This window comes from Lissotriton helveticus, chromosome 5_1 (genome assembly GCF_964261635.1).
Source record: "Lissotriton helveticus chromosome 5_1, aLisHel1.1, whole genome shotgun sequence".
Lineage (NCBI taxonomy): Eukaryota > Metazoa > Chordata > Amphibia > Caudata > Salamandridae > Lissotriton > Lissotriton helveticus.
This window is the reverse complement of record NC_136065.1, coordinates 2,040,270,005-2,040,296,523: the sequence shown is the minus strand read 5'-3', so window position 1 is coordinate 2,040,296,523 and position 26,519 is coordinate 2,040,270,005. Positions and strand designations below refer to the sequence as shown.

The window sequence follows — 26,519 nt, the reverse complement described above, 5'->3', positions numbered from 1 at the left end:
TGATTCTTAGTCCCAACGCGTCTCCATATAAGGTTCGCTTCCGGAGCAGTGGTGGGATCGTAAGAGATGGTCAACAGATGAAGAGAAACACATCGTCCACATATAGGGCTTCTGTCGCACACCCACCCCCAGTTAAATCCCCACCTGTGCACATTGCACTGAATTCACGCTGCTAGGGGCTCTACAGCTAGGGTGAAGATAAGACCTGATAGGGGCATCCCTGGCGGGTGCTGTGGACTTTTGCGAAGGGACCTGAAAGGGTGACATGAACACAGACCTGGGCCTGTGCGTTGGAGCACAGCACTTGAATGAGCCATTGAAATTTGGAACCTAGGCCCACTATTGTCATTACCTCCTCCAGAAAGGCCCAGTTGACAAATGCTTCCTCAATATACAGGAGGGTGAGAGCGGTATCATCCCCATGCATTAAAAGGCAGGTTAGGACCATGTGTTCCCCACAGGGACAGTACCTAGTACTCCTATTAGGCATGAACCAGCATTTGTCTGGGTGAATCACGCGTGGGAGGATTGTAAGGAGGCAGTTGGCTAGTATTTTGACATAGATTTTTATTTCAGAGTTGATGAGAGATATGTGGCAGTAAGATGTGCAGCGGTCCATCGGTTAGTCGGGCTTCAGTAGTAACACGATGGTTGCCAAGTCAAACTCGTGAGGGAAAAGCATTTTATCAATCACCTCCTTATATAGTTTTAGGAGGTGAGAAGTCAGCCTGGTCTGGAAGTGTTGATAGTATTCCATGGGGAAACTACCTGGGGTCTTTCCAGAATTCATCACCTGGAGTACCAGGGTAATCTCCTGAGATGTGAGTAGTAGATCCAGGGTTTCCCAGTCACTCCATTTGAGTTGTGGCCTGGGGATATCGGTCACCAGCAGGGAGTCGGCGCCCATTGGGGGCCGTTCACGTGGAGCTTATAGATCATGATAAAATGCTGTAGAATCAGCAGCCATGGCTGTCTAAGCCACTGTCCCATCCGTGGCCTAAATTGACGGAACAATCCTGGAGGTAACCACCCTCATAACCAGCCAGTAAAGAAGCTTGTCCAACGTGTCCCCCCACTGGGAGATTCATCTTGCTGATGCCAGACAGCATTGATGGGTCTCATCTAGAACTAGTTGCCGAAGGGACGTTCCCTCCTGCACCAGCCCGGAGTGCCATGACCGGAGCCGGTCATGTTGACATTCTAGGGTAAGGATGTTGGATTCTAGGTCGGTCATTTGTTGGCGTTTGGCTTGGTCTTTACCTTTCGAGGGGCATCACGCTAGCCCTCGAAGGGTGGCCTTACCCATTACCCACAGCGTGCCAGGGGAGTCCACAATATCCTGATTTATTCATATTTGTAATTTATTTCTTGGGCAAAAAGTCCTTAAAGTTGCGGTGCTGTAGGCCCCAGGAGTTAAATCGCCATATTTGCCAGCGACCCACTCCTTGTCAGCCAAAAGTTAGGGTCACAGGGGTATGATCAGAAATACTGCAGGGAGTATCTGTGAACCCATAATGTAAGAGAAGTCTGAGGCCGGGAGTAGTATTAAGTCAATTTGGGACAGCGATTTATGTGCTGCTTAAAGGTTGTTGTATGCTTGAGAAATTGTGTTCCATACCCTTCATGCATCATATAAGCCCATGCCTTCCAGCCTGCTCCATAACCACCCCCTAAACAATGGTTCAATGGTGGCCTAAATAGGTCCTGTGAAAATGGAGCGTTTAATTAAGTCACGCTTCGGAGCTGAATATGTAGGGTAACATATAGAAAATTATTTATTTCAAATTTTCAACATGTAAAATTGCGTTTCAGGTGCTCACATGAGTGACAAGGTGCATATCGTGACATTAGTCAACAAAGTGAGACTGAACGAAATGTCACATGACAACAAACTGTAGTACACAGAGCTATATACAATGGTGTGGGGGCATTTCCTTGGGTGGGTCGACAATGTTTCGATCTTTAGTAATTTACGATCATCATCAGGACTGGGGAGCTTCCTGAAATGTTATATCTCTAGTCTGTCCCAGCTTGTGGGCGTGAGAGAAACTTCAGTCTTGAAATGTACTAGTTGCAGGGATTTGATTCATTTTTATCCCAGTATGTGGGTTTCTGAAAGGAGCTTGAAGCGAGAGAATTAATCCTGGATTCAGTCTCATGTAAGTTTTGTCCTCATTTATTTCCCAGCATGTGGGTTCGAAGAGAGGGAATTAATCCCGGGTTCAATCTCCGGTAAGATCAAGGTCCTATCCATAGTCCTGCCGGGAGTTAATCTCTGCAGTCCGCTGTCGTAATTGGGGGTCTATGTTCCTCGCTGTGTTCGCGTTCCACCCCCTTGCATGGGCAGTACCAGGGCCTATGGATCTAATGCTGGGGCCATAATATCACTAAAGTCACCTTCAATAAGAGTAATCCAGTGGGGAAGTTGGAGGACTGTCTTCTGCAGGTCCTCCATGGTGCGATGCATCAGGTTGGGTCGACATATATGTTAATAAACTGATGCATATGGACTTCGTGGGTGCCCTTTACCACAACGTATCACCCCACGGACTCTAACTTCACTTGGTAGACAGCCAGTGGTGTTACCCTAAATTCCCGTGTATATCTTTCATGTAGGTCCTTTCATACCAGTGGCGGGCCAGAAAGGAACAGTTGGTCCCCAGCAAGTGTGTTTCCTGTAGAAGCAGTAGCATGTCATTTTGCAATTTGAAGTACCGCCCGTGTTTGATTTGTAAACAAAAAAGTGCCAGGACTCGTGTAAGGAGGACACTGCAGCCTGCACTAGACATTGCTCCTGCCATGATACCATTGATAGTAACAACACAACTACTAACCATCACACTCCTACAAGTGTGACAATTGAGACTATTTCAGGCCCCCAAAGCTATAAGAATGGCAGTTTATAGTCATTTTAATGTATATTGAATTAACAATTAATTTTTGTTTAAGTCATCTCTAAATTAGCCAGACAGCGCCACCTTGTGGCAGACTGTCACAAGCGCTGGTGTTGACCATTAAGTGCCATTGCCGAGCACTGGAAACCACTGGCTCAAATTAAGCCATGACTGCCCTCCTTTTAATCCAGTTGTTAAGACCATTGATGTTCCATATCCTCAGGGTGAAGGAGCCTATCGCGAGGAGAGTGGTATAATCATGGGCAGCTTCCTGACCTGCGCACGGGGCAGCTAGTGATCATGTCAAGTACTGTGTGAACAGAGTGCAAGCTTCACTTGTGTGGTGGCCATAGTCAAGTTATGTAGAACAGAGAATCAACAAAACTTTTAACTCGATAAAGCCCAAACTGGCTGATCTAAAAAACGTCTGTACCCCTCAAAAAACCCCATCCTCCCAGAAGCATCTGTCGCCTTCCCCTCAGAAGCAAATTAATGCAAACTCTGGTATAGGTCCAAGAGAATAATCCTGACGTAGGTCCATGCCGGCACGTTATAAGAAAAGGAGGTGTCGGTGTTGACAGGGTTTATGACTATGAAAATCTAAGGAGACATCATGCCATGTCTGTCTTGTCCATGGAAGGCTCCAGGGCCACAAGACGGGTTGGTGAATGATGTAGCGGTTGTCTTTGCGGGTGTTGGTGCCCTGGTTATGAGGTGGGGTCATCTGAGTTGGACTGGGATTCGGCAACCGATCCTCTATGACTTCTTTTTCATGATTTCCTGCATCTGACAGGGAGCCTGGTGTATTCCCTAATTGGGGCTCCCCCGGGGGAGGGGGGGCCCCCAGGTAGAGGGAAGGTTACGTCTCAGGGTCTGTTGTTCAATTTCTGTTATGTTATGTTATGTTATTAAAATTTCTAGAGCGCACAGCTGCCCCAGCAAAGGGGCGTCCTGGCGCTTTGACAGATGCTATAACATAACACACTAAAAAGACTAACCAGAAACTGGAAAGAGGAAAGTTTTAATGGCCTGCCTGAAGGCGAACATATCCTCAAGAGCACGAATGTGGACTGGTAGCGAGTTCCATAGGCCAGCCGCTAAAACCCTAAAAGAACGGCCACCCATCCTGCTCAACCTGAAGCGTGGGCAGACAGCCAAATGGAGACCCTCCGATCTTAAAGATCTCGATGGCACATAGGGTGTAAGCAGAGTGACAAGTGCCGGTGGCGAAGAAGTTTTCAAAATTTTGAAGGCCAGACACAGCGCCTTGAACTTGATTCGCTGTCTGACCGGGAGCCAATGCAAGGCCATGATGGTACCCGACACCGAACAGTGTCTGGGAAGGCCCACAATGGCTCGTGCCGCGGCATTTTGTACTCTTTGGAGCCTAGAGGCCTCCGCTTGATTCACCCCTAACAACAGTGAGCTACCGTAATCCAGCCTAGATAGTATTGAGGCCTGAACTACGAGCTGTCTGGTAGGGGGATCAAAGTACTTCAAGACTGGCCTAATACCACGCAGTATTCCATAACATGTGGCAGCCACCTTCATGGTATGGTCCTTGAAGGAAAGCGCAGAGTCTACCCAGACTCCTAGATTTCTCACTCCAGCCACTGGAATAGGTGTGACACCAAGCTCTGACGGCCACCACTGATTACCCCATAGCTCAGCGTGCTTCCCAAGAACCAATACCTCCGTTTTGGTGGCATTCAACTGGAGGCAGTTGGTGCGAAGCCAGCTTGCTACTGCCAAGAGACCCGCACGGAATCTCGAAGCTGCTACCTCGGGATCTCCGCTAAGTGTCACCGCTAGCTGTGTGTCGTCCGCATATGAGGCCATCGTAAGGCCCCACTGTTTGACGACACCAGCCAGCGGTTTCACATAGAGATTAAATATAGTCGGGCTCAGTGAAGATCCCTGAGGAACCCCCGTCTTCAGGGGGTAAGTAGTGGATTGGCCAGGTGGTATAGCCACTTTAAAAGTACGATCAGCCAGAAAGGACCGAAACCATTGGAGAGCGACATCCGTCACTCCCACCTCCTGTAAGCGCTGGATAAGTATTTGGTGGGACACAGTATCGAAAGCAGCGCTTAAATCTAATAATATAAGCGCTGCGGTATGACCCATGTCAAGTACCTGGCGAAGATGTTCCAAGATGTAAAGTAGTGCCGTCTCGGTACTGTGTCCTGACCTAAATCCATTCTGGCTGGGGTCCAAGATCTGGTTGCAAGCCAGATGCTCGGACAGAACCGAGTTGACATGCGCTTCTGTTACCTTGGCAATCCACGGCAACAGGGAGATAGGTCGGTAATTTTCTGGCAGTCGGGGGTCAGAATTTGCTTTTTTTAATATGGGGGTAACCACTGCCTGCTTCCAGGCCGCGGGTACAGTTCCAGAAGACAGGGACATATTAATGAGATCCAGTATGGGATTACGACACAACGGGGAGAGTGTATTAATGAAGGCAGGCTTCAGCGGGTCCGCCGGGGAACCTGATTTGACCCTGAGGCTGAGTCTGTCAAAAGCCTCAACCGACAATTCAGGTAAGATAGCCAGAGGCTCATGATCCAATGTATCAGAGACAGTGGCTTCTCGATCCTGATGGAGTGTGTCGAACCCGTGATATATTTTTTCCACTTTCTCCACAAAAAAAGAGGCCAGTTTATCACAGTGTGAGTCTGTGCAAATCGCCTCTGCTGAGGATCTATTTTTCATTAGGTCCTTCAGTACCTTAAAAATCAGTTTTGAGCGGTTGGTACTGGTGGCAAATTCCTGGGCATAAAATGCAGCTCTAGCTCTGCATATAGCTCTGTGATAAAACTTTAACTCAGTAAAATACCGGATTTTCTGGGCCGGGTCATATGATCGTCTCCATTCCCTCTCTGTCTTACGGCAGGATCTTTTCAATTCTGCCAAAGACTCGTTATACCAGGGGCTAGGTACTTTTGTTCGGCCTTTCGCCCATCGTAAAGGTATCAGAGAGTCCAAGGCATCAGTTATCCACAGGCAAAACTGTTGGTAGCCTTGTTCCACATTGATGAGATTGTTTAAAGGTTTCCGCTCTAATATACCGTAGAACTCCTCCAGCGTAAGTTTATACCACGGCCTTTTTAGAGTTAGCCTTTCCCTGGATATAAACGGCTTGTCATGGACCGGGCAAAGTGCCTCTACAAGTAGATGATCAGTCCACCCTATCCTCCTTGGATCTGACACCCTTAACCCCTCGAGTGTGGAAAAGAAGGGGTCAAGGATATGGCCTCCAACATGAGTTGGACAGGTGACAAGCTGAATAAGTTGGAGAGCTTCCAAGTCAGCCAACAGGGAGCTAACGGTAGTGGATGACCCATTATCAAAATGGATATTAAGGTCACCCAGAATATTAAAGTTGGCACAGCCCAATGCTATAGGACTGACCATATCGGCCAAGGCGGATCTAAATACCGAGTCATTGCCGGGGGGGCGATAGACCAGCAGCCCACTAAAGGTGAACTGATGGGAGAAGGCGACTTTAAAAATGGCGCTTTCACATGCGGGTAGTCCTGATGGCTTCCATTCTGCTGGGAAGCAGGATTTGACAGCCATAGCAATACCACCACCTCTTGTGATCCTATTAGAGGTGAAGATGGTATAGTTCTGGGGAAATGCCAAGTTCAATATGGCAGAGTCAGAGTCCTGAAGCCAGGTTTCTGTCATTAAGAAAACGTCTGGATCCTCTTTATCTATCAAGTCATAGATGGACAGGTGGTGCTTTACAAGAGATCTCACATTAAGACACCAGATACGGAGATCTCGCGAAACAGCACGAGGCCGTATGACAGGGACGACGTTTTCTAAGGATCGTATTTTGGTTGGGCTCTTAAGAGACCAGCCTTCACAAACGCAGCTGTAAGGGCCAGCTAAAGGGTCCACAGGCGTACACACAGAACTCCTGGACCGATGACCTATGGCCAACAGCTCCGAACGTGTATAAAATATCATACCTGGCAGCGCGATGAGACGCTGAGATAGCAATTACGACCGAGCCTGCCCTGCCCCGCGCTGCCTCGACGCGGACGAGCGCAGACGGGCAGGACTCAGGCACGACTCCGGCTAAGCGACGGCGTCCACAACTGCGCGTCCCGCTGCGCGGGAGGGGGGAGCTTTAAATAGGCTCTCCAATCGTGGCGCGAGCGCGAGGACGCTCCAAGATGGCGCCTAAAGCTAGACTTACTGCCCAATCCAAGATGGCGCCCGCAGTGAGCCACCCCCGGGATCCAGGCCCGCCAAAACGGCAGTGCGGGAACAATTATGTGCGGAATGGGGACGGGGGCAAGACCCTGTTAAAACCAGGGGAAAGTGCAGAAAAGAAAGAAAATCAAAGTACAAAATCAGGTAGGTTAAAACAAGCGCGCTAGCAATAGCGCTGGCAACCGCAAAATTTGCGCGTTAAAATCAGCATCTGTCAAGACCTGACAAGAGCCAGGGTCCGCCTTAAATAGGCTCTCCAATCGTGGCGCGAGCGCGAGGACGCTCCAAGATGGCGCCTAAAGCTAGACTTACTGCCCAATCCAAGATGGCGCCCGCAGTGAGCCACCCCCGGGATCCAGGCCCGCCAAAACGGCAGTGCGGGAACAATTATGTGCGGAATGGGGACGGGGGCAAGACCCTGTTAAAACCAGGGGAAAGTGCAGAAAAGAAAGAAAATCAAAGTACAAAATCAGGTAGGTTAAAACAAGCGCGCTAGCAATAGCGCTGGCAACCGCAAAATTTGCGCGTTAAAATCAGCATCTGTCAAGACCTGACAAGAGCCAGGGTCCGCCTTAAATAGGCTCTCCAATCGTGGCGCGAGCGCGAGGACGCTCCAAGATGGCGCCTAAAGCTAGACTTACTGCCCAATCCAAGATGGCGCCCGCAGTGAGCCACCCCCGGGATCCAGGCCCGCCAAAACGGCAGTGCGGGAACAATTATGTGCGGAATGGGGACGGGGGCAAGACCCTGTTAAAACCAGGGGAAAGTGCAGAAAAGAAAGAAAATCAAAGTACAAAATCAGGTAGGTTAAAACAAGCGCGCTAGCAATAGCGCTGGCAACCGCAAAATTTGCGCGTTAAAATCAGCATCTGTCAAGACCTGACAAGAGCCAGGGTCCGCCTTAAATAGGCTCTCCAATCGTGGCGCGAGCGCGAGGACGCTCCAAGATGGCGCCTAAAGCTAGACTTACTGCCCAATCCAAGATGGCGCCCGCAGTGAGCCACCCCCGGGATCCAGGCCCGCCAAAACGGCAGTGCGGGAACAATTATGTGCGGAATGGGGACGGGGGCAAGACCCTGTTAAAACCAGGGGAAAGTGCAGAAAAGAAAGAAAATCAAAGTACAAAATCAGGTAGGTTAAAACAAGCGCGCTAGCAATAGCGCTGGCAACCGCAAAATTCGCGTTAATTCCCATACTGGCATTAGAGTTGTAAATGATCTGGAGCCATGCTGCGAACATCAGCATGTACTTTAGGTTCATTGCCCGGAGTGTCACCTAGACTTTATTGTGGGAATTCCAGAATTGTTGGACGAGGAAGGGCGTTTGGGTGCCAGTGATCTGTGTGCTTTTTTCACCACAAATCAGGTGGATAATTGGGATGTGGCCACCCAAGAAGTAGTCCATCTCTCAAGGAAGGTCACAGGAGTTAGGCCCTCTGTATCTTCTGGGAAGCCCACAAAACTAAGATTTTAGTACCAGGCCCTGTTTTCGGCGTCCTCTGCACGGTCTTCCAGGATTTTCAACATAGCAGACAGTTTGGAGACTCACTCGAGGTATCCTCCAGTGTTGAGTCTCCGCTTTCTTCTTTGGTGACCCTTTCTGCTACACCGCAAAGGTCTTGATGCAGGAGGGATTCCTCCTCCCCCACCTCCCCGTTCTTGAATTCAAACACATTTTGGGGGATTTATTTGCTTTTAGGAGCGCCCCAGTGTCTTCCACTGAAGACGAGGCCGGTGGATTTTCCACCGAGTTTTGGGGCCCCAGAGGTGGGGGTTGTGTACTTGTCAATCTTGTTTGCCCTTTGGTTTCAGTGGGTTTATCGTGTTCCATGGCTGAGCAGCATGGTCTGCTTCAGATTCTGGCCAAGAGTACTGAGTCTGTCCAAGAGGTTGTTCCGCTAGAGTGAGCAGGGTGGTCCACAGGTACCAACACCAGGGTTGGGGGGTCCTGGCAGCCTGCTTGCTCCACCTAGTCGGGGTGAGCTGCACGTGCCACTGGGGCCTTTCACTTGTTCTCAGTCATTGTCTATGCACTGGCCATACTTTAGACAGCCCCAGGTATAGGGGTATTCAGGAGGGGGCACAGTGGGAGGTGGTCTAGCGGTCAGCTTCAGCAGTGACCATGCCCCTCGCCAGCCCTAACATCCTCCATCTAGTGTCTGCCGGAGCACATGGCCAACGTCTTCCGCCCCTGATTCTTCACAGGTAGGTGGGTAGTGAGTCTCTGGTGGGGGCCTCCAGTAGTGATAGTGGCTACCCCTTTGGTGTTTGTGGAGTTGTGATACCAGGGTTCCTCGGGTCTACATCAGCCAGCAGTCGAGCATTTGCAGGCACAGAGGAGGGGTATGGAGAGGTAGAGAAGAGGAAGCCTCCAGAAGAGACGAACAGGTGTCAGTCCAGTACATGGGGGTGCCATCCCCAGGCCTCCCCCGCTGTAAAGGTCGGCTGAGGGAAGCGGTCTATCGCCCTCCATGGTCTTCTCGGACCCCAGCAGGCTTATGCAGCGAAAGGCGCCATCTGCTCTGGCACCAACTGCATGTGTTGCGTTTCTTAGAGGGAGAAGAGGGGGGAGAAAGAGAAGAAAATTCCACCAGCTGCCCCGGGGCTGCTAGCCCAGTCTCACTGCGAGGGTGCCGGTAAGGTTGGCAGGTTCTTCCCCGTTGAGATTCCTTTGGTTCTGGTGGCACGCAGCTCTGGAGCAGTCATTTTGGTCTCCTCCAGCTGGCCCGCCGGTCTTTGCTGTGTTTGCCGTGCCATCGACTGGCAGCTGTAGTGCTCCCTCCTGGCTCAAAGCATGCCTCCACAGATGAGGTGGAGGGCTCTCTAGGTTGTGATTACCCTGTCAGCACCCAGGGTATGACTACTTCAGGCAGGGCCAATCAGAAGTTCTATAGAGGAGTGACCGCCATGTTGGCCCGCTAAGCCACTCCCCCTCTTATTTTTTTAATGATAATGTTTATGATTACCAGTATGATCAAAGCATAGTTTGCATTCATCAGAATGCATACGAGTGGGAAGAAAGATGGCGAGCATCTATGGTGCACCTGTTACTAGGGTTATCTAATGGTGATTGCGGAGATCTCTTTTTTACATGTTGAATCCAATGTGGAGGATGGGTGGTGTCCTCAGAAACAGGGCCAGCTCACAAAGGGAACATTTGTTAGGGACACAAGAGTATCCCTGACCTAGCAGCCTGCAGTGCAGGTTGGGGGTTTGGTAAACCCACCTCTGCCAAGGATTATATATTATCCTCTCAGAAGCAGGAAGACTCATCCTACATGAATGGTTAAACTTTCAGCCCGAAAATATGAGATACAGGTGATGAGCGATGGACTGCACTCGCTTGCCAAGAATTGGAAGCTAGACCCTCACCATCACCTCTACAAGACCTGCTAGGCCCATGCCTTGATGCCTTTTGAAAGTAGGGAAGACTTCTTCTTAGTTCCTGTTGTGCCCTGCTGGCCTCCCAGGACTGTCTTGAAATGACCAGCCAGTGCCAGGAACCAAAGATGCTCCCTCAGCGCAACACGTCCCTACTTGCCACTGTGATGCTCTATGTACGCATTGGCTACTCCCTTTGGGCAGACGCAGGTGGTAAGCGAAGTAAGTCTAAGGAACTTGAAATGTGCCATCAGAAACTCTGATTTCCTGGAGTAGATTCTAGCATTACTTGCACATTTACCTGTATGTGTGACCCTCTGTTCATCCATAGATCTTGCTCATCAGTGCGTCCACCTTGCCAGAGGCTTTCAGATCGAATTAGACAAGGATAACTCACTGTCCAACATATATATAACAACAATAATGGTACCCACTCAGGTGTTGTGTCACCAATATCTAAACTGAGTTCACAACTTATGTCTCGCCCTCTCAATAATTGAGAAAATAAACTCTTCCAAAAAGGAGGTCAGCAGATCACTGAGATAAAAAAATTATTCAGTCCTTACTACGTTGAAGGATAATCTTTCCTTACATCAGAATAGGATCTATATTTAAATTTTGCCCAAGATACTATGCTCTACTTTACATAAATGTCACTACTGTGAAGTAATTAGTAGGAATAACAAAATTCTCGTTTCTGCTTCTCAGTCGAATAATATCACACAGTCTACCCATGTCTTACAATGTTTGACATGTGAAAGGCGGCCCCACACTCCATCAGTGCAGATCACAAAGTGGTATTCTATATACCTTAAGCCAGTAATCATTACTGGAAACCGGGGACCCCCAGGGAATTATTATTGGAATCGGGACCCTCACTGAGTTATTGATGGAAGCCAGGGACCCTGGCCTAAGCATTTTCGATCATTTGCTTGCCTAAACGATTCACAAACAATACAGAAACAAGCATTCATCAAACAAATACAGAAATGATAAAATAATTTTTTAATTCACAATCAAATATAACAAAAATCAAAATTGTAAGTTTACCAGGAGGGCTGGAGTGTTTCTAAATTCAATTGAGGCCACTCATCGTCCGTACACTATTCTGCTTGATGCTCTTGCACCGGTCCCACACATCAATCTGAGGATACTAACTCCATTTTTAGCCTCCAATTTTACATTTCTTCACCTTTACAGAACATTTAAACTTTGAAATTGTACCTTTAGCTTCTTTATTTATCTACACTTTATGAATCAGTTAATATTATTTAGTGTTCTAAGTAATCACGTATACCCCCTGGTAGGCTTTGTGACCCCCAGGGGTCCCCGGACCACAGGTTGGGAATCACTGCCTTAAACAATCCCCGCTGCCCATTCAGAACGACCAGTCCCCAGCCACACCTCTAGGCGCTTTGCTGTCGCTTGCCGGGCATGTCCAGCTACCTGATATTCCTTCATCCTCATCTCTCCCTTAACAAATGTGTAGCTGAGCTCCCCAAAGCCTCCACTCACAAGCTTCATTGTCTTTGGTTCAAAGTTGTACCATCTGACAACCTCTGGCCAGCAGTGTAAGGTGTAGAGCTGTCCTACATTACAGAGGAAAAAACTCTACTCTGTACCTGCCATGGCTAAGAAATCAGACCATATCACCCCCTCTGCTGCTCTCTCATCCCTGACTGCCTCTTGACCTCTGTATCAAACTCAAACTGTGTTGCATCACAGTTAAAGCACCTCTTAATTATTCATCAGAAAGACAAATTACCATTACACGGAGAGGCGAGAACTACTACCAGGAGAAACATCCATGTCACCTCAATATTACTTGAAAAGAGACAACACTTTGAATCAAGTCGACACCTCTGCTTTGTGAAACATCTCACTGGACAAAATGTGTCCGGATGTCTCTTTAACTTCACTTTGGACAACCAATAAAATAGCCCAAATGAGGTTCTGCTCTCAGAATCCTCTGACACCAACCCTTGCCTTTTGTTAGCGCTCATTTCAAATTTGTGTCTGGCTAAAGACAGGTTTAGCTGTAACGATTGCTCATATAAAAACACACAGTAAGCCGTGTAAGAGGCATAGAGAGAAAGATAGAGAGAGTGAGAGGGGGGGACGACAGAGAGATAGAGAGAGAGGGGGAGGAGAGAGAGAGAGAGGAGGGAAGAAAGAGACGGAGAGAGAGAGAGAGAGGAGGAGAAAGAGAGAGGGGGATAGACAGAGAAAGAGAGAGAGAGAAGGGGAGAGGAAGGAGGAGATAGGAGAGAGGGCGAGACAAAGAGAGAGGGGGAGACGAAGAGATAGTTAGAGAGAGATAGTGGGGGGGAGAGGCGAGAGTGGGCGCTCTGCGTCTGCCCTCCTTGGCTTGCATATGTGTTTTTATGTTTTGCATTCCTGGATGGAGTGTTCGTCATGCCCAGGACATTTTGAGGATGTTTAGATTGTCCCAGTTCTGTTCCAAGCAGCTATGACGTAGTTCCTTTGTTAGACTGCAGATGGGAGATGGCCTGTATCTTTAATTAAGAGACAGCACACATTGCTAATCAGCCTTGCTCTTTGATGTGGTGTACTTTGCTGTCACGATAATAGAACGAGAGCTACATAGACTGTGAATTTGTATAACATGAATAGGATTTTCTGATGAAACACACCAAAAACTGTCCTTTTGGCTGTTTGCTCTGAAATTGCACAAATCTTCGTGCTGCAGCTATTATGTAAGCATTGTTAGTGTGGCCTGTGTTCCGTGAAACCACCCTGTTGTACTTACGTTTCAGATTTCGACTTTACAAAGAAATTGACATGTTTTTTGTTACTAATTATTGACATTTCTTTTTGGAATGTAGCCAATTTCACTTTAGGTCTTTTTGCCTGTGCCTCTCTCTGGCAATGCCTCCTCCTGCTGCGACTTACCAGCCTCTACCTTTCTGTACCTTTACCTTTCCGTACACGTACATCTCCCTGCCCCACTCCCTGTCAGTCTGTGCCCATCTTGTAAAGTTCCTCAATGACCACAGGGAGCCAGTGGTTGTGGTATAACTTCGTTTAATAAAGATGTGTATCTAACTCATCCGAGGAGCGCCGGCCAGCGCTGCTCTCGTTGCAATTCTCGGCAATGCAATGCGCGCGCATCACCGCCAACATGGCCGCCGCACGTCACGAACGCTACATATCTCCCCCTTTTACTGAACTTTAAGCAGTCACTTACAATCATTGTCCAATTCGAAGTCTCGAAATCTGGAAGGCCTCACCACCTGCCTTCCGCTCCTGGTAACCCTGCCGGGGTTCCCCAGAGTCCCTTGGTACTGCATACCAGTTCCTTCCATTTCTTCACTCACCGCTCCATCATCGTTCACGCTTCTCCCTGGCCGGTCCATCTCAGCTCCTTGACTCTCGCTCACTTCTTCACTCTCTCTCACCTTCTCTGTACTTGCTCCGTCGCATTGTTCACTTCCTTCTTGTCCCCTTTCCATATTCAATTCGTCCACTTCTTCCCATTCCATTTCAGGTCGTTCCCATCTCAATACCTTGTTGCACTGGGCCATGCGGTCCTGGGACCACACATTTCCGTCGCTCAGCAGGGCCGCTCGATCATACACTTCCTTGACTTGCATAGGCTTGCTATACTTGCTGTCTCCTTTCTTCTGTAGGGTGGCTAGCTTTACTCTCACCCACTCTCCCTTTTCCAGGCTTGTCCCTTTCACATTCTTGCGTTTGTTGTAGTGGTCGGTGTAGATTGTCTGTGCTCTTTCCAGATTGGCCCGTACCACTGCAGGGGACCATTCGCTGGTGACGACCTTTTCCTTCCAAATCCTGTTGTCATGCGTGAATGGTTCTCGCCCCCTCAATATTTGGAATGGGCTGTACCCCGTGCCAGTGGGGATTATTCTGTAGGCCCACACCATGTTCTCTAGCGCTTTCTCCCAGTTTTTTTCGCTGGATATGGCGGCTTGTATGGCTCCCATCACTACCCTGTTAAATCGCTCCACTAGGCCATTTCCGGCTGGATGGTAGATGGCCGTATGTTTGATAGTGATGCCATTTCTTTGCATAAACTTGTTCCACCTCTCCGACGTGAACTGGGGGCCATTGTCACTCAGGATGGATTTGGGGATTCCTTCCCTTGTGAAGGTCTCTGACAGAAACTTTAAGATGTTCTCTGTGTCCATGGACTCGTCCACTTTTAACTCCGGCCATTTGGAATATCGATCCATGAGTACACACACGTATTTCTGTGTGCCCTGGTCATCTAGGACGGGTCCCAAAATGTCTACAGATAGTTCTTCCCACGGATTTAAGGGATGGTCAAACTTCCCTAGCGCTGGCCTCAAAGGTTTTAGGGTCTTGTCTGCTCCTTGACATTGTGGACACTCCCTGACGTGCCTTTCGGCCCTTATGTGCATGCCTGGCCACCAGTAGTTTAGTTTAGCTCTTGCCTTGAGTTTCCCTATGCCTAGGTGGCCCTCGTGTAGCAGGTCCAAGAGTTTTGTGGTGAGGTTCCTTGGGGGGATCACCTTGTCTCCTCTGTAAATGAATACCCCTTGTCTCCTACCGACAGTTCTTCCCGCACTTCATAGTATGGCCTGAGGCTCACCCTCACATTTCTTTTGTCTGGCCATCCTTGTATGATGTGCATCTTCACTTCCTTCATGTCGGTGTCCTCCTCGTATGCCTCAGCCCATTCTTGTTGGCTGATTAACTTCTCCTGGTCTTCTATGAGAGCTACCAGCTCCCCTCTGCCTGCAGGGTCTTCCTCTCCAGGCTCCATGGCGGCTGCTCTACTCAGGTAATCCGCTACTCGGTTCTGGTTCCCAGGGATGTACTCCACATCATACCTGAACTCGAGTAGCTTTAGAGACATTTTGGATATCCTGGGTGTGGCACTGGCGTGTCCGCTTGATGTTAGTACTTTTGCCAACGGCTTGTGATCTGTTTTGAGTAGAAATCGGGTACCCCAAAGGAATTGCCGGAATCTCGTCATGGCCCATACCACCGCCAGCATCTCCTTCTCAATCACGCTGTATTTGCTCTCTGTATCCGTCAATGCTCTGGATGCAAAACTGATTGTCTCCATTTCCCCTCTTCCTCGGTCTTGCATGAGCACAGCGCCCAGGCCCTTGTCGCTGGCGTCAGTCGTGAGCACAGTGGAGCCTTGTGGATCGTACCCTTTGAGAGGTACAGCCCCTATGACGTCCTTTTTGATGGTTTCGAACTCTGCTTGAGCTTCCGGTGTCCACTGGAACGCAGTGCTCTCCCTGGTCAGCAGCCTCATGTTGTGGGTCTTTGAAGCAAAGTGTACCACGAACTTGCTGTAGTACTCCGCCATCCCCAAGAACGACCTGACCTCTTCCTTGTTCCTGGGGGGCGGTGCTTCAGCGATGGCCTTTACGTTTTCCACCTTAGGTGTGACGCCCTGTTGTCCGATTTCATGGCCTAGGTACGTTACCGATTGTAAGCCCAATCGGCACTTCGTCCACTCCGCTGTGAGGCCTTTGTTTTCCAATGTTTGTAGCACTTTTTCCAGCTTCTGATCGTGATCCAGCCTGTCACACCCCATCACCAGGATGTCGTCCTGGAAATACTGGACGCCTTTGCAGTCTCTGAACAGTTGGTGCATCATTTTCTGAAAGACTGCAGCCGCCGAGGCCAGCCCAAACGGCATGCGACAGAATTGGTAGCACCCAAACGGAGTGATGAAAGATGTAAGGCTTTTGCTGTCCGGATGAAGTGCTATTTGGTGGTAGGCCGAGGTCAAGTCGATGGTGGAGTACCACCTTACTCCTCTGGTCTTGGCCAACATCTCTCGATTCTGGGGAGGGGAAATTTCTCCACTACAATGTTTTTATTCAGTTCTCTCAGGTCCACACAGAGCCGGACCTTCCCATTGGGCTTCATTACAACCACTAAGGGCGCCAGCCATTCGGCGCAGGTGATCGGTTCTATTATACCCTTCTTTTCCAATTCTTGGAGTTCCATCTGGACTGCCTCTCTTACCGCAATTGGTACGTTCCTCACTTTGTGAGCTACCGGGATGGCTCCTTCCTTGAGCACGATCTTGTGTTGGAATTTCTCCATCTTTCCCACCGTGCCTCCAAACACTTTTGGGTAGTTCTCCTTCCATTTGTTCAGGTCCAGCCATTCCTCTTGTTCTGTGAGTAGTATTTGCTCTTTCCCTCCTGGATCCAGCTTTATTCCTAGGTCGCCCTGGTCTAGCCATCCTAGGACGGAGGGTCCTCTCTCTGCAATGTACAGCTTGCACCATGCTGATCGGCCCCTAAATTCAAACAACAGGCGTCGGAACCCTACCATTGGAATGCGGTCGCCATTGTAGGTGACCGGCCGAATGTCTAGTTTCTCCAACTCTGGGCCCAACGTGGGTCTGAACGCTTCTTCCCACACTGTCCGTTGTACAATGGTGAATGGAGATCCGGTGTCTGCCACCACCGTGATGGTGATCCCGCCCATTGACATGTCCAGGACGGGTTTCGTTGACCTCTTGCCTTCCACGCTCAATACCTGGTCATATATGCATAAGACGGTGACCACCTCTTCCTCTGCAGTCTCCTCCTGATCTTCTTCGCCTTGGTCGACACATCTCACCATGCCCTTGGGTTGTTTCTTCCTGCACACTTTCTCATAGTGGCCTAAGATGCCACAGTGTAGGCACTTGGCTCGAAACGCCGGACATCTTCTATCATGTGCTTCGTGGGACCAACTTCCACATCTGTAGCACGTTTTCTTGCCGTCATTGCCCGTCTGCTTCCCTTGCCATCTGTTGGTTCCTTTGGTCACTGGAGTCTTGCCTCTCTGGTCTTTGCGGTGGTCTCCCTCTTGTATCCTGTTCACCATGGTTGGGGTGGCAACGTCTTTCTTGGTTGCGTCAGCGCACCTCCGTGCGAGTTCCGCCCTCTTTACGATGACCATCACGTCTTTGAGTGTGGTGTCGCCACTTGCCCATAACTTGTCTTGAACATTTGTGCTCGTAGTGTGCATCACGATTTGATCCTTGATGAATTCGTCCTCCCACAGTGCATATTTACACGGGGCCGCCAACTTCCTCAAAGCCGCTACGTATTCTTCTATGGTTTCCCCAGCCCGTTGTTTCCTCTGCTGGAAGTTAAATCTATCCACTGACACACAGATAGTGGGACGATAACGTTCATCTAGGTCTTCCACTGCATGGGCATACACGTCGTCATCGGTGTCATCTCTCTTTTTGTTTACAACAAGGGGTGGTGATGGACAGAGTCTCTGAATTAAGCAGAGTACTCTCACCCAGTCAAGAGATCAAGGCTAGATCCACCACCGTTTTTTAGCTCATTGCACCATCCCAGTTTCAGAACCTGGCTGTATGCAAATTAGTCTGTCCCTGGCCCAGTGCATCATGGGAACAGGGCAGACCAGACTACAAAAGCCAATTCTTACACTGGGAAGGAAACAAGCTTCCGGGGACCGGTTTCTGCCATTTCAGGCGTCTTCGGCCCGGCTTGCTTGAATCCTGATGGTGCAATGAGCAAGGGACTCACATCTGAGTATACCCTTCCACGCTTAGGGTGGACAAAATTATTTACAACAAGGGGTGGTGATGGACAGAGTCTCTGAATTAAGCAGAGTACTCTCACCCAGTCAAGAGATCAAGGCTAGATCCACCACCGTTTTTTAGCTCATTGCACCATCCCAGTTTCAGAACCTGGCTGTATGCAAATTAGTCTGTCCCTGGCCCAGTGCATCATGGGAACAGGGCAGACCAGACTACAAAAGCCAATTCTTACACTGGGAAGGAAACAAGCTTCCGGGGACCGGTTTCTGCCATTTCAGGCGTCTTCGGCCCGGCTTGCTTGAATCCTGATGGTGCAATGAGCAAGGGACTCACATCTGAGTATACCCTTCCACGCTTAGGGTGGACAAAATTATTTACAACAAGGGGTGGTGATGGACAGAGTCTCTGAATTAAGCAGAGTACTCTCACCCAGTCAAGAGATCAAGGCTAGATCCACCACCGTTTTTTAGCTCATTGCACCATCCCAGTTTCAGAACCTGGCTGTATGCAAATTAGTCTGTCCCTGGCCCAGTGCATCATGGGAACAGGGCAGACCAGACTACAAAAGCCAATTCTTACACTGGGAAGGAAACAAGCTTCCGGGGACCGGTTTCTGCCATTTCAGGCGTCTTCGGCCCGGCTTGCTTGAATCCTGATGGTGCAATGAGCAAGGGACTCACATCTGAGTATACCCGAAGAGGCTGAAATGCCAGAAACCGGTCCCCGGTAGCTTGTTTCCTTTCCAGTGTAAGAATTGGCTTTGTAGTTTGGTTTGCTCTGTTCCCATCATGCACTGGGACAGGAACAGACTAATTTGCATACAGCCAGGTTCTGAAACTGGGATGATGCAGTGAGCTAAAAAACGGTGTTGGATCTAGCCCTGATCTCTTGACTGGGTGAGAGTTTTCTGCTTAATTCAGAGACTCTGTCCATCACCACCCCTTGTTGTTAATTATCTCTCTTTTTGGGCACCAGACTCTTGTAGATTCTGAGTCCCTCCGGTCCCAGGTTCAATAACAGGATACGTTTCTTTCTTTGGGGGGTGAATTTTTCTTCATTTTCGTCCTCCAGGACCCCTATGAAATTATCAATATATTCTTTCCAGTCCTCCCACTTCATCAGTGGTTCTCCGGGTTTCAGTAGAAATTGCACAGGTGCTATTGCATACCCCGCCGGTGCGCTCATTTTCACCTCTCTGGTGGCTTTTGTGTCGGCGTCTTTGCCGGAGGGGCTACCTGGGGTGCTGTCCTTGAACCCTGTGCTCGTTTCTCCCTGGGGACTCTTGGTGTCGGTCCCCACCTCTTCCCCTTTGGTAGCCAGTGCTGTTCCGCCCTGGCGTGGTTATTCAGGGGTGTCGCGCGTGTCTCTGCAGCTGTGGGGTGATCGCACCACTGCTCTGGCCTATTCGCCGCCTCTGCGGTTAGCTGTGGCTCTGCCACGCTCCTCGGATTTGCCGTACCTCATGCGTGTCCTGCTGTGGCCTGGTGAACAATCTCGTCAGCAGGGCTGTGCAGGGAACCTTGCCCGGGTCTGGATGAGCCCAATAGCTGTGTCCGGATTTGTAATATCCTTTGAGGTTGCCCACGTGGAGGGTCCGTTTTTTTTTTCTTTCCGTGTTGTGGTTGTCCAGAATTGCCTCCCGACCTCGTCGCCACTGTAAAGTTCCTCAATGACCACAGGGAGCCAGTGGTTGTGGTATAACTTCGTTTAATAAAGATGTGTATCTAACTCATCCGAGGAGCGCCGGCCGGCGCTGCTCTCGTTGCAATTCTCGGCGCGCAATGCAATGCGCGCGCATCACCGCCAACATGGCCGCCGCACGTCACGTCTGCGTGACGTGCATAAACTAGAACGCTACACATCTCTCACCTGCCTCTGTCTGCTCCCCTAACCTACCCACACCTGTCCGCCTGTCCCACCACACAGAAACCTCTTAAAACCTGTCATCCAATAGCTACGTCATTCTGCACCTCTGCCAGCCACAACCAATCCCCGCCTGCACCCATTGTATACTTCTCTCTGTCCTCACCTCTACCCGCCCAGACTGGAGTCATTACTTGTCTATCTCTAGCTGCACCTCTGCCAACCAGCACCACTCTCAGCCTGCACCCATTCCATGCCGACCTCTAGCTGCACCCATCCCAGACCTCTCTCAGTCTTCTCTCAGCCTGCACCCATCCCACACCTCTCACTGTCCTCTCTCAGCCTGCACCCATGCACATCTCTTCCGCCCTCCCCTCTCCCTCCCCCAGTTCTCCCTTCTCATACCTCTCCCAGTACACATTGTACCTGCCCGAACCTCTCCCTGCCTTGACACAGATGCACACACGGTTGTTTCTTCCTGTTTCTCTTCCATGTCTGACGTTGCCTCTCTCCCTGCATCTCCCCCTGTCTGCACCTCTCTCTGTCTGTACCTCCCCCATCTGCCCCCTCTCCCAGGCTGCACCTTTCTCCACTCGCACTTCTCTTAGCCTGTCCCAGCATGCCCCTCTTCGCTCACAAGCCTTTCTCTTGCCACACGTCTCTTCGCTGGCACTGACCCTCACCATACCTCTCCGTGCCCGCATGCACCTCTCTTCTGCCCTCGACTCTCCCACCCCCAACGCCCCAATTTCTCCCTTTTCCTAACTCTCCCTGCACACATGTGTACCTGCTCAAACCTCTCTCTGCCCTGAAACAGATGCACACACGGTTGTTTCTTCCCTGAGTCTCTTCCACGTCTGATGCTCCCTCTATCCCTGCACCTCCTCCTTGGTGGCAATATAAGCAACACTCCCCAATTCTCGTACAGCAAAATACTTAAATAAACTACACAACACCTTGTTAGTGGAGAAAATTGCTGCAGGTTTCTTTGCATAACAAATATGACAACATGGTGGGTTATCTTACGGGCGATCCAGGGGCAGGCAAGCCCCCTATACCGCCTGCCCGCCTGATGAGCCAAATTACACAGTGGTTGACGCCAATCGGTGGTTACCAATTTTGGGAGGGACCACCCTTCCCAACGGTGGACCGCCAGTCCACGCCCTTACTCACGCCCCCAAAGGGGGGGCGGAGCATTCCAGGCAGCCCCCGGTTACTCCGGCCCACAACCGCCCATAGGACTAACGGGGTGCCGTCGCTCTTCCAGGGGACAGCGCCAGGACATTTCTGGGTACACTTGGCTTTGCGCCCTTGTTGTGCTCCTGCATAGAGTACCCTTCTGTACCTTACAGTCTCTGGATCGCCCTGTAACTCCTCCTGCAACACAACACAATAAATTAGAATATTCGCCTCTCCCTACCATCCCTTGCCGTTCGCAGGGTAAGCGGTAGGGCGGGAAACAGCGAGACAGGCAGCAAACAAGAGGCTGCACTGTAGGTGGTGGAAAGTATATATACATTCTGCCCTCCCCCACCACTGCCGGGAGTGACGTGGCCCACTGGCCCTTTTGGCCACTAGAAAGGGGGAACCACTAGCCAAAGACTTGTGTGCCCTCTTAGGAGGGTCCCCTTCACGGACCACGGTCAGCACCTCTCTCTGTCTACACCCACCCCACACCTCTCTCTGTCTGTACCCATCCCACACCTCTCTCAGCCTGCACCTGGCAACACCTCTCTCTGTCCTCTCTCTGTCTGCACCTCTCTCTCCCTGCCCCTGCCCCTGTCTGCACCTCTCTCTGTCTGTACCTCCCCTGTCTGCACCTCTCCCAGGCTGCACCTTTCTCCTTTCACACTTCTCTTAGCCTGTCCCTGTTCCAACATGCCCCTCTTTGCTCACATACCCTTTCTTTGGTCACACGTCTCTTCGCTGGCCCTTGACCCTCCCCGTACCTCCACATGCCCGCATGCACCTCTCTTCTGCCCTCGCCTCTCCCTCCCCCGCATTTCTACCTTCTCATACCTCTCTCTGCGCACATGCGTATCTCCTCGAACCTCTCCCTGCCCTGACACAGACGCACACACGGTTGTTGCTCCCTGAGTCTCGCCCATGTCTGACTCTCTCACACGGTTGTTTCTTCCCTGAGTCTCTTACTGTCTGACGTTCGTTGCCTCTCTCTCACACGGTTGTTTATCCCTGAGTCTCTTCCATGTCTGACGTTGCCTCTCTCTCACACGGTTGTTTATCTCTGAGTCTCTTCCATGTCTGACGTAGCCTCTCTCTCACACGGTTGTTTCTTTCCTGAGTCTTTTCCATGTCTGATGTTGCCTCTCTCTCAAACGGTTGTTTCTTTCCTGAGTCTCTTCCATGGCTGACGCTGCCTCTCTCTCACACGGTTGTTTCTTCCCTGAGTCTCTTCCTGTCTGACGGTGCCTCTCTCTCACATGGTTGTTTCTTCCCCGAGTCTTTTCCATGTCTGACGTTGCCTCTCTCTCACGCGGTTGTTTCTTTCCTGAGTCTTTTCCATGTCTGATGTTGCCTCTCTCTCAAACGGTTGTTTCTTTCCTGAGTCTCTTCCATGGCTGACGCTGCCTCTCTCTCACACGGTTGTTTCTTCCCTGAGTCTCTTCCTGTCTGACGGTGCCTCTCTCTCACATGGTTGTTTCTTCCCCGAGTCTTTTCCATGTCTGACGTTGCCTCTCTCTCACGCGGTTGTTTCTTTCCTGAGTCTCTTCCATGTCTGACGGTGCCTCTCTCTCACACGGTTGTTTCTTTCCTGAGTCTTTTCCATGTCTGATGTTGCCTCTCTCTCACACAGTTGTTTCTTTCCTGAGTCTTTTCCATGGCTGACGCTGCCTCTCTCTCACACGGTTGTTTCTTTCCTGAGTCTCTTCCATGGCTGACGCTGCCTCTCTCTCACACGGTTGTTTCTTCTCACACGGTTGTTTCTTTCCTGAGTCTCTTCCATGTCTGACGGTGCCTCTCTCTCACACTGTTGTTTCTTTCCTGAGTCTTTTCCATGTCCGATGTTGCCTCTCTCTCACACGGTTGTTTCTTTCCTGAGTCTTTTCCATGTCTGATGTTGCCTCTCTCTCACACAGTTGTTTCTTTCCTGAGTCTTTTCCATGGCTGACGCTGCCTCTCTCTCACACGGTTGTTTCTTCTCACACGGTTGTTTCTTTCCTGAGTCTCTTCCATGTCTGACGGTGCCTCTCTCTCACACTGTTGTTTCTTTCCTGAGTCTTTTCCATGTCCGATGTTGCCTCTCTCTCACACGGTTGTTTCTTTCCTGAGTCTTTTCCATGTCTGATGTTGCCTCTGTCTCACACGGTTGTTTCTTTCCTGAGTCTCTTCCATGGCTGACGCTGCCTCTCTCTCACACGGTTGATTCTTCCCTGAGTCTCTCCCTGTCTGACGTTGCCTCTCTCACATGGTTGTTTCTTCCCTGAGTCTCTTCCATGTCTGACGGTGCCTCTCTCTCACACGGTTGTTTCTCCCTGAGTCTCTCCAATGACTGACGTTGCCTCTCTCTCACATAGTTGTTTCCTTCCTGAGTCTCTTCCATGTCTGACGGTGCCTCTCTCACACGGTTGTTTCTTCCCTGAGTCTCTTCCATGTCTGACGACGCCTCTCTCTCACACGGTTGTTTCTTCCCTGAGTCTCTTCCATGTCTGACGATGCCTCTCTCTCACACGGTTGTTTCTTCCCTCTCTCACAGGTGCGAGGTGGGGTTCATGGGCGAGAAGTGTCAGTTCCAGAACCCCTGCCTCGTGGGCCGCTGCCGGAATGGGGGTACCTGTCGCCCCGGGGTCCAGCGCGGGGTCCTGGTGACGTTCCAGTGCGCCTGCCCGCCCGGATTCATCGGCAGGGAGTGTGAAGGGGTGGCCGGGGACCCCTGCTTCCAGCAGCCCTGCCAGAATGGAGCCTCCTGCCACCGCTTTTCAGCCACTGAGTACCGCTGCGAGTGCCTGCCAGGCTGGACGGGTGAGAGCCGGATCTGGAGTGTGACGAGCGGGGGAGGAGGGGATGATGCCCAGGAGGGGGGGGGGGCAGGGGCTCGAGGGCAAGGGCAGTGGTGACAGAGGAGCCGGACACCCTGGTACAAAGTGATAATAATTTATTTTCATCGCCAGATTGCGCTCATGGCAGTGACCTCTGGCACTGCGTCCAATGCAGAATGCTTAGGAACAGCAGAGTTCCTGGTGCAGATGCCTACGGTGCCCATCACAGTGACCACAACCAGCAATGGGTGCCACCCTTCTAGTGCAGTTTTCTGAAAGTATGTGGAGCAACACCATGCATGTATCTAGTATGTGGCCCAACACCATGCATGTATGTGGTATGTGGCATAGCACCATGCGTGTATGTGGCCCAACACCATGCATGTATGTGGTATGTGGCATAGCACCATGCGTGTATGTGGTATGTGGCCCAACACCATGCATGCATGTAGTATGTGGCACAACATTATGCATGCATGTCATATGTGGCACAACAACATGCATGTATGTGGTATTTGGCACAACACCATGCATGCATGTGCTATGTGGCCCAACACCCTGCATGTATGTGGTAAAGCACAAACCTAGCCACAAGGCAGCAGGGTACTTTTAGGGCCAAAGGCTAAGGTACAGTCAACAAGTGACTGTAGGGGTAGTTGGCATCTGAGAGTGGACAAGGACTGTTACTTTGTTATGAGGTGTCTTCAGCATTTGTCTGCACTGGAGGGGGTTGGGCTGGTCCTGATGACTGCAGGGATGCCGGCCCAAATCCTGAGTGCATCGCTGGAGAAGACCTGTGCCTTGCGTTTTTTCTCTTTTTCTCTTTTCCACTTCTATCTCTCCATCTGATGGTCTCCTGGCTGCGGCTGTGCCAAGGCCTGCTATAGATGGCGAGCTTGTCACCCAGACAGGCAGGAACGCCAGTGGTGATGGCTGTGTTGAGGAGGTAGTGTTGAAGATGGTGTGGACCCGCATGTGGAACCAGCGCGGCTCTACAAGCATAGGATGACGTTGTCCGATTCCTTCTTCTCCTTGATGAGGTGTGCTGCGGCATGGCATGGCCACCATCCAGATGTGGAGATAAGGGCTTGGACAGCAGTTCTGAAGTTGCTTTCTTATCCTCAGGACCCAATGGAGCTAGCCAAGCTCAACAAGGCAAATGCTGCTCTGCCCCGGCAGGAGACAGGGCTCCCATGTGACAGGAGAAAGACCACCACTGGCATCAAAAGAGCTTGAAATCCATTTGGTAGCCAACGTTATATACACATCGTCATAGAGGACTTCCCTACAGGGCACAGGTTGTGACACATCTCATAGTTTAATGGTGATATTACACGGTACCTGCTTTATGCTGATGGAGCCGTGTGTAAGAGGAAGCTGAGGGCGATGCTGTGAGGCTGAGAGTAAAGGTGGTCGAAGAGAAGGTTGAGAAGGTTGGACTGATAGGCCTCAAGGTCCAGAGGTTGATCACAGAGGAGACGCCTCAGGGCTGGTCTCTTTCTTGTAGATTGAGTCACTTGTGGGTCCACCAGCTGCTCCGGTGTCTACTACTAAGATTCCAGACTCCACACTGTGAGGTAAAGTGAGCGTCTCCCGTCATGATACCTGAAAGATTGGTAAATAGACATTGAGGTAAGGTGTCATGGAGGTATTCCTCTCCAAGCTGGCTAGACTACACTCTTGTACAAATGTGAAATGGTCGGCGCAATGTTCATTCATAAAAACAACTCAACAGTGGACCATAGGTAAATACAAAACTATATACACATGTGTTCCTCTGATATAACCTGAATTTAATTCATTCAGTGGGTTGTGTCAATACATACTTCTGTATCAGAAACACTTTTGGAAATACACAGTCTTTTATACATTATTATACAGTGCTCAGAAGTGCAAGAAAAGGACAGTACTTAAGGTAGGATAGGTGTGGTTAGGTCAGTGAGGGACAGGGTAAAGGTGTTGTGATAAAAACACAATTCAGTAATCTATGATGGAACCTTTACAGTCTATTGTTGATCATGAGTTCCCATAATACAACATTACACATAGGGCAGTGATAGCTTCTTGTGATCCTAAAGTGTATGTTGCTTGAAAGGTGTTGTCGACGTTTCGACCCCTATTGGCAAAGGGTTAATTAATCCTCATTTTGGGGTCTTCCTCAGGACAAGTGTAGGGGTGTGAGCACCTAAAAACATGTAGATGTAAATCAATAACTGGATTGAGTAATCATAGTCCACTATTATTATTACAAAAGGATTAGTGGGTACCTACTGTGGTACGCTGGCTCAGGGGGTCCAATTTTGATTGATGGCCGCTGGAGAGAGCCGTGTCTGTGGGTAATGATCACCACATTGTTAGTATTGGGAAGGGGAGCAAGTGGGACCAATTATTCTGGTAGTTAGAAAAGGACTCACTCTGTATTAGAAGGAAAAAACGCCTTGGTTTTATCCCATTGAATTTTGAATTCCAGAAAATTGAGAGTTTGTAATGAATCTGAACAATGTTTGGTTGTGTACCGCTAAGCAGTCGGTATCAGCTCCTATATAGGAAAAACGCATGTATAAGTCACCTGTGGAGTGCGCTTGTTGCACAAACGAGCATATCTTGTGGAATGTGC

General features: G+C 50.0%; 1 protein-coding gene across 1 annotated transcript in view; it reads left to right on the top strand.

Annotated features, from left to right (window-relative positions):
• The window catches only part of NOTCH4 (notch receptor 4), a 435,421-nt gene that overhangs the window by 100,669 nt on the left and 308,233 nt on the right, over window positions 1-26,519 (top strand). Inside the window, exon 3 of the mRNA XM_078645863.1 lies at window positions 23,620-23,885. Within this exon, the coding sequence (XP_078501989.1) occupies window positions 23,620-23,885 (266 nt within the window). The remainder of the gene's footprint in view (window positions 1-23,619; window positions 23,886-26,519) is intronic.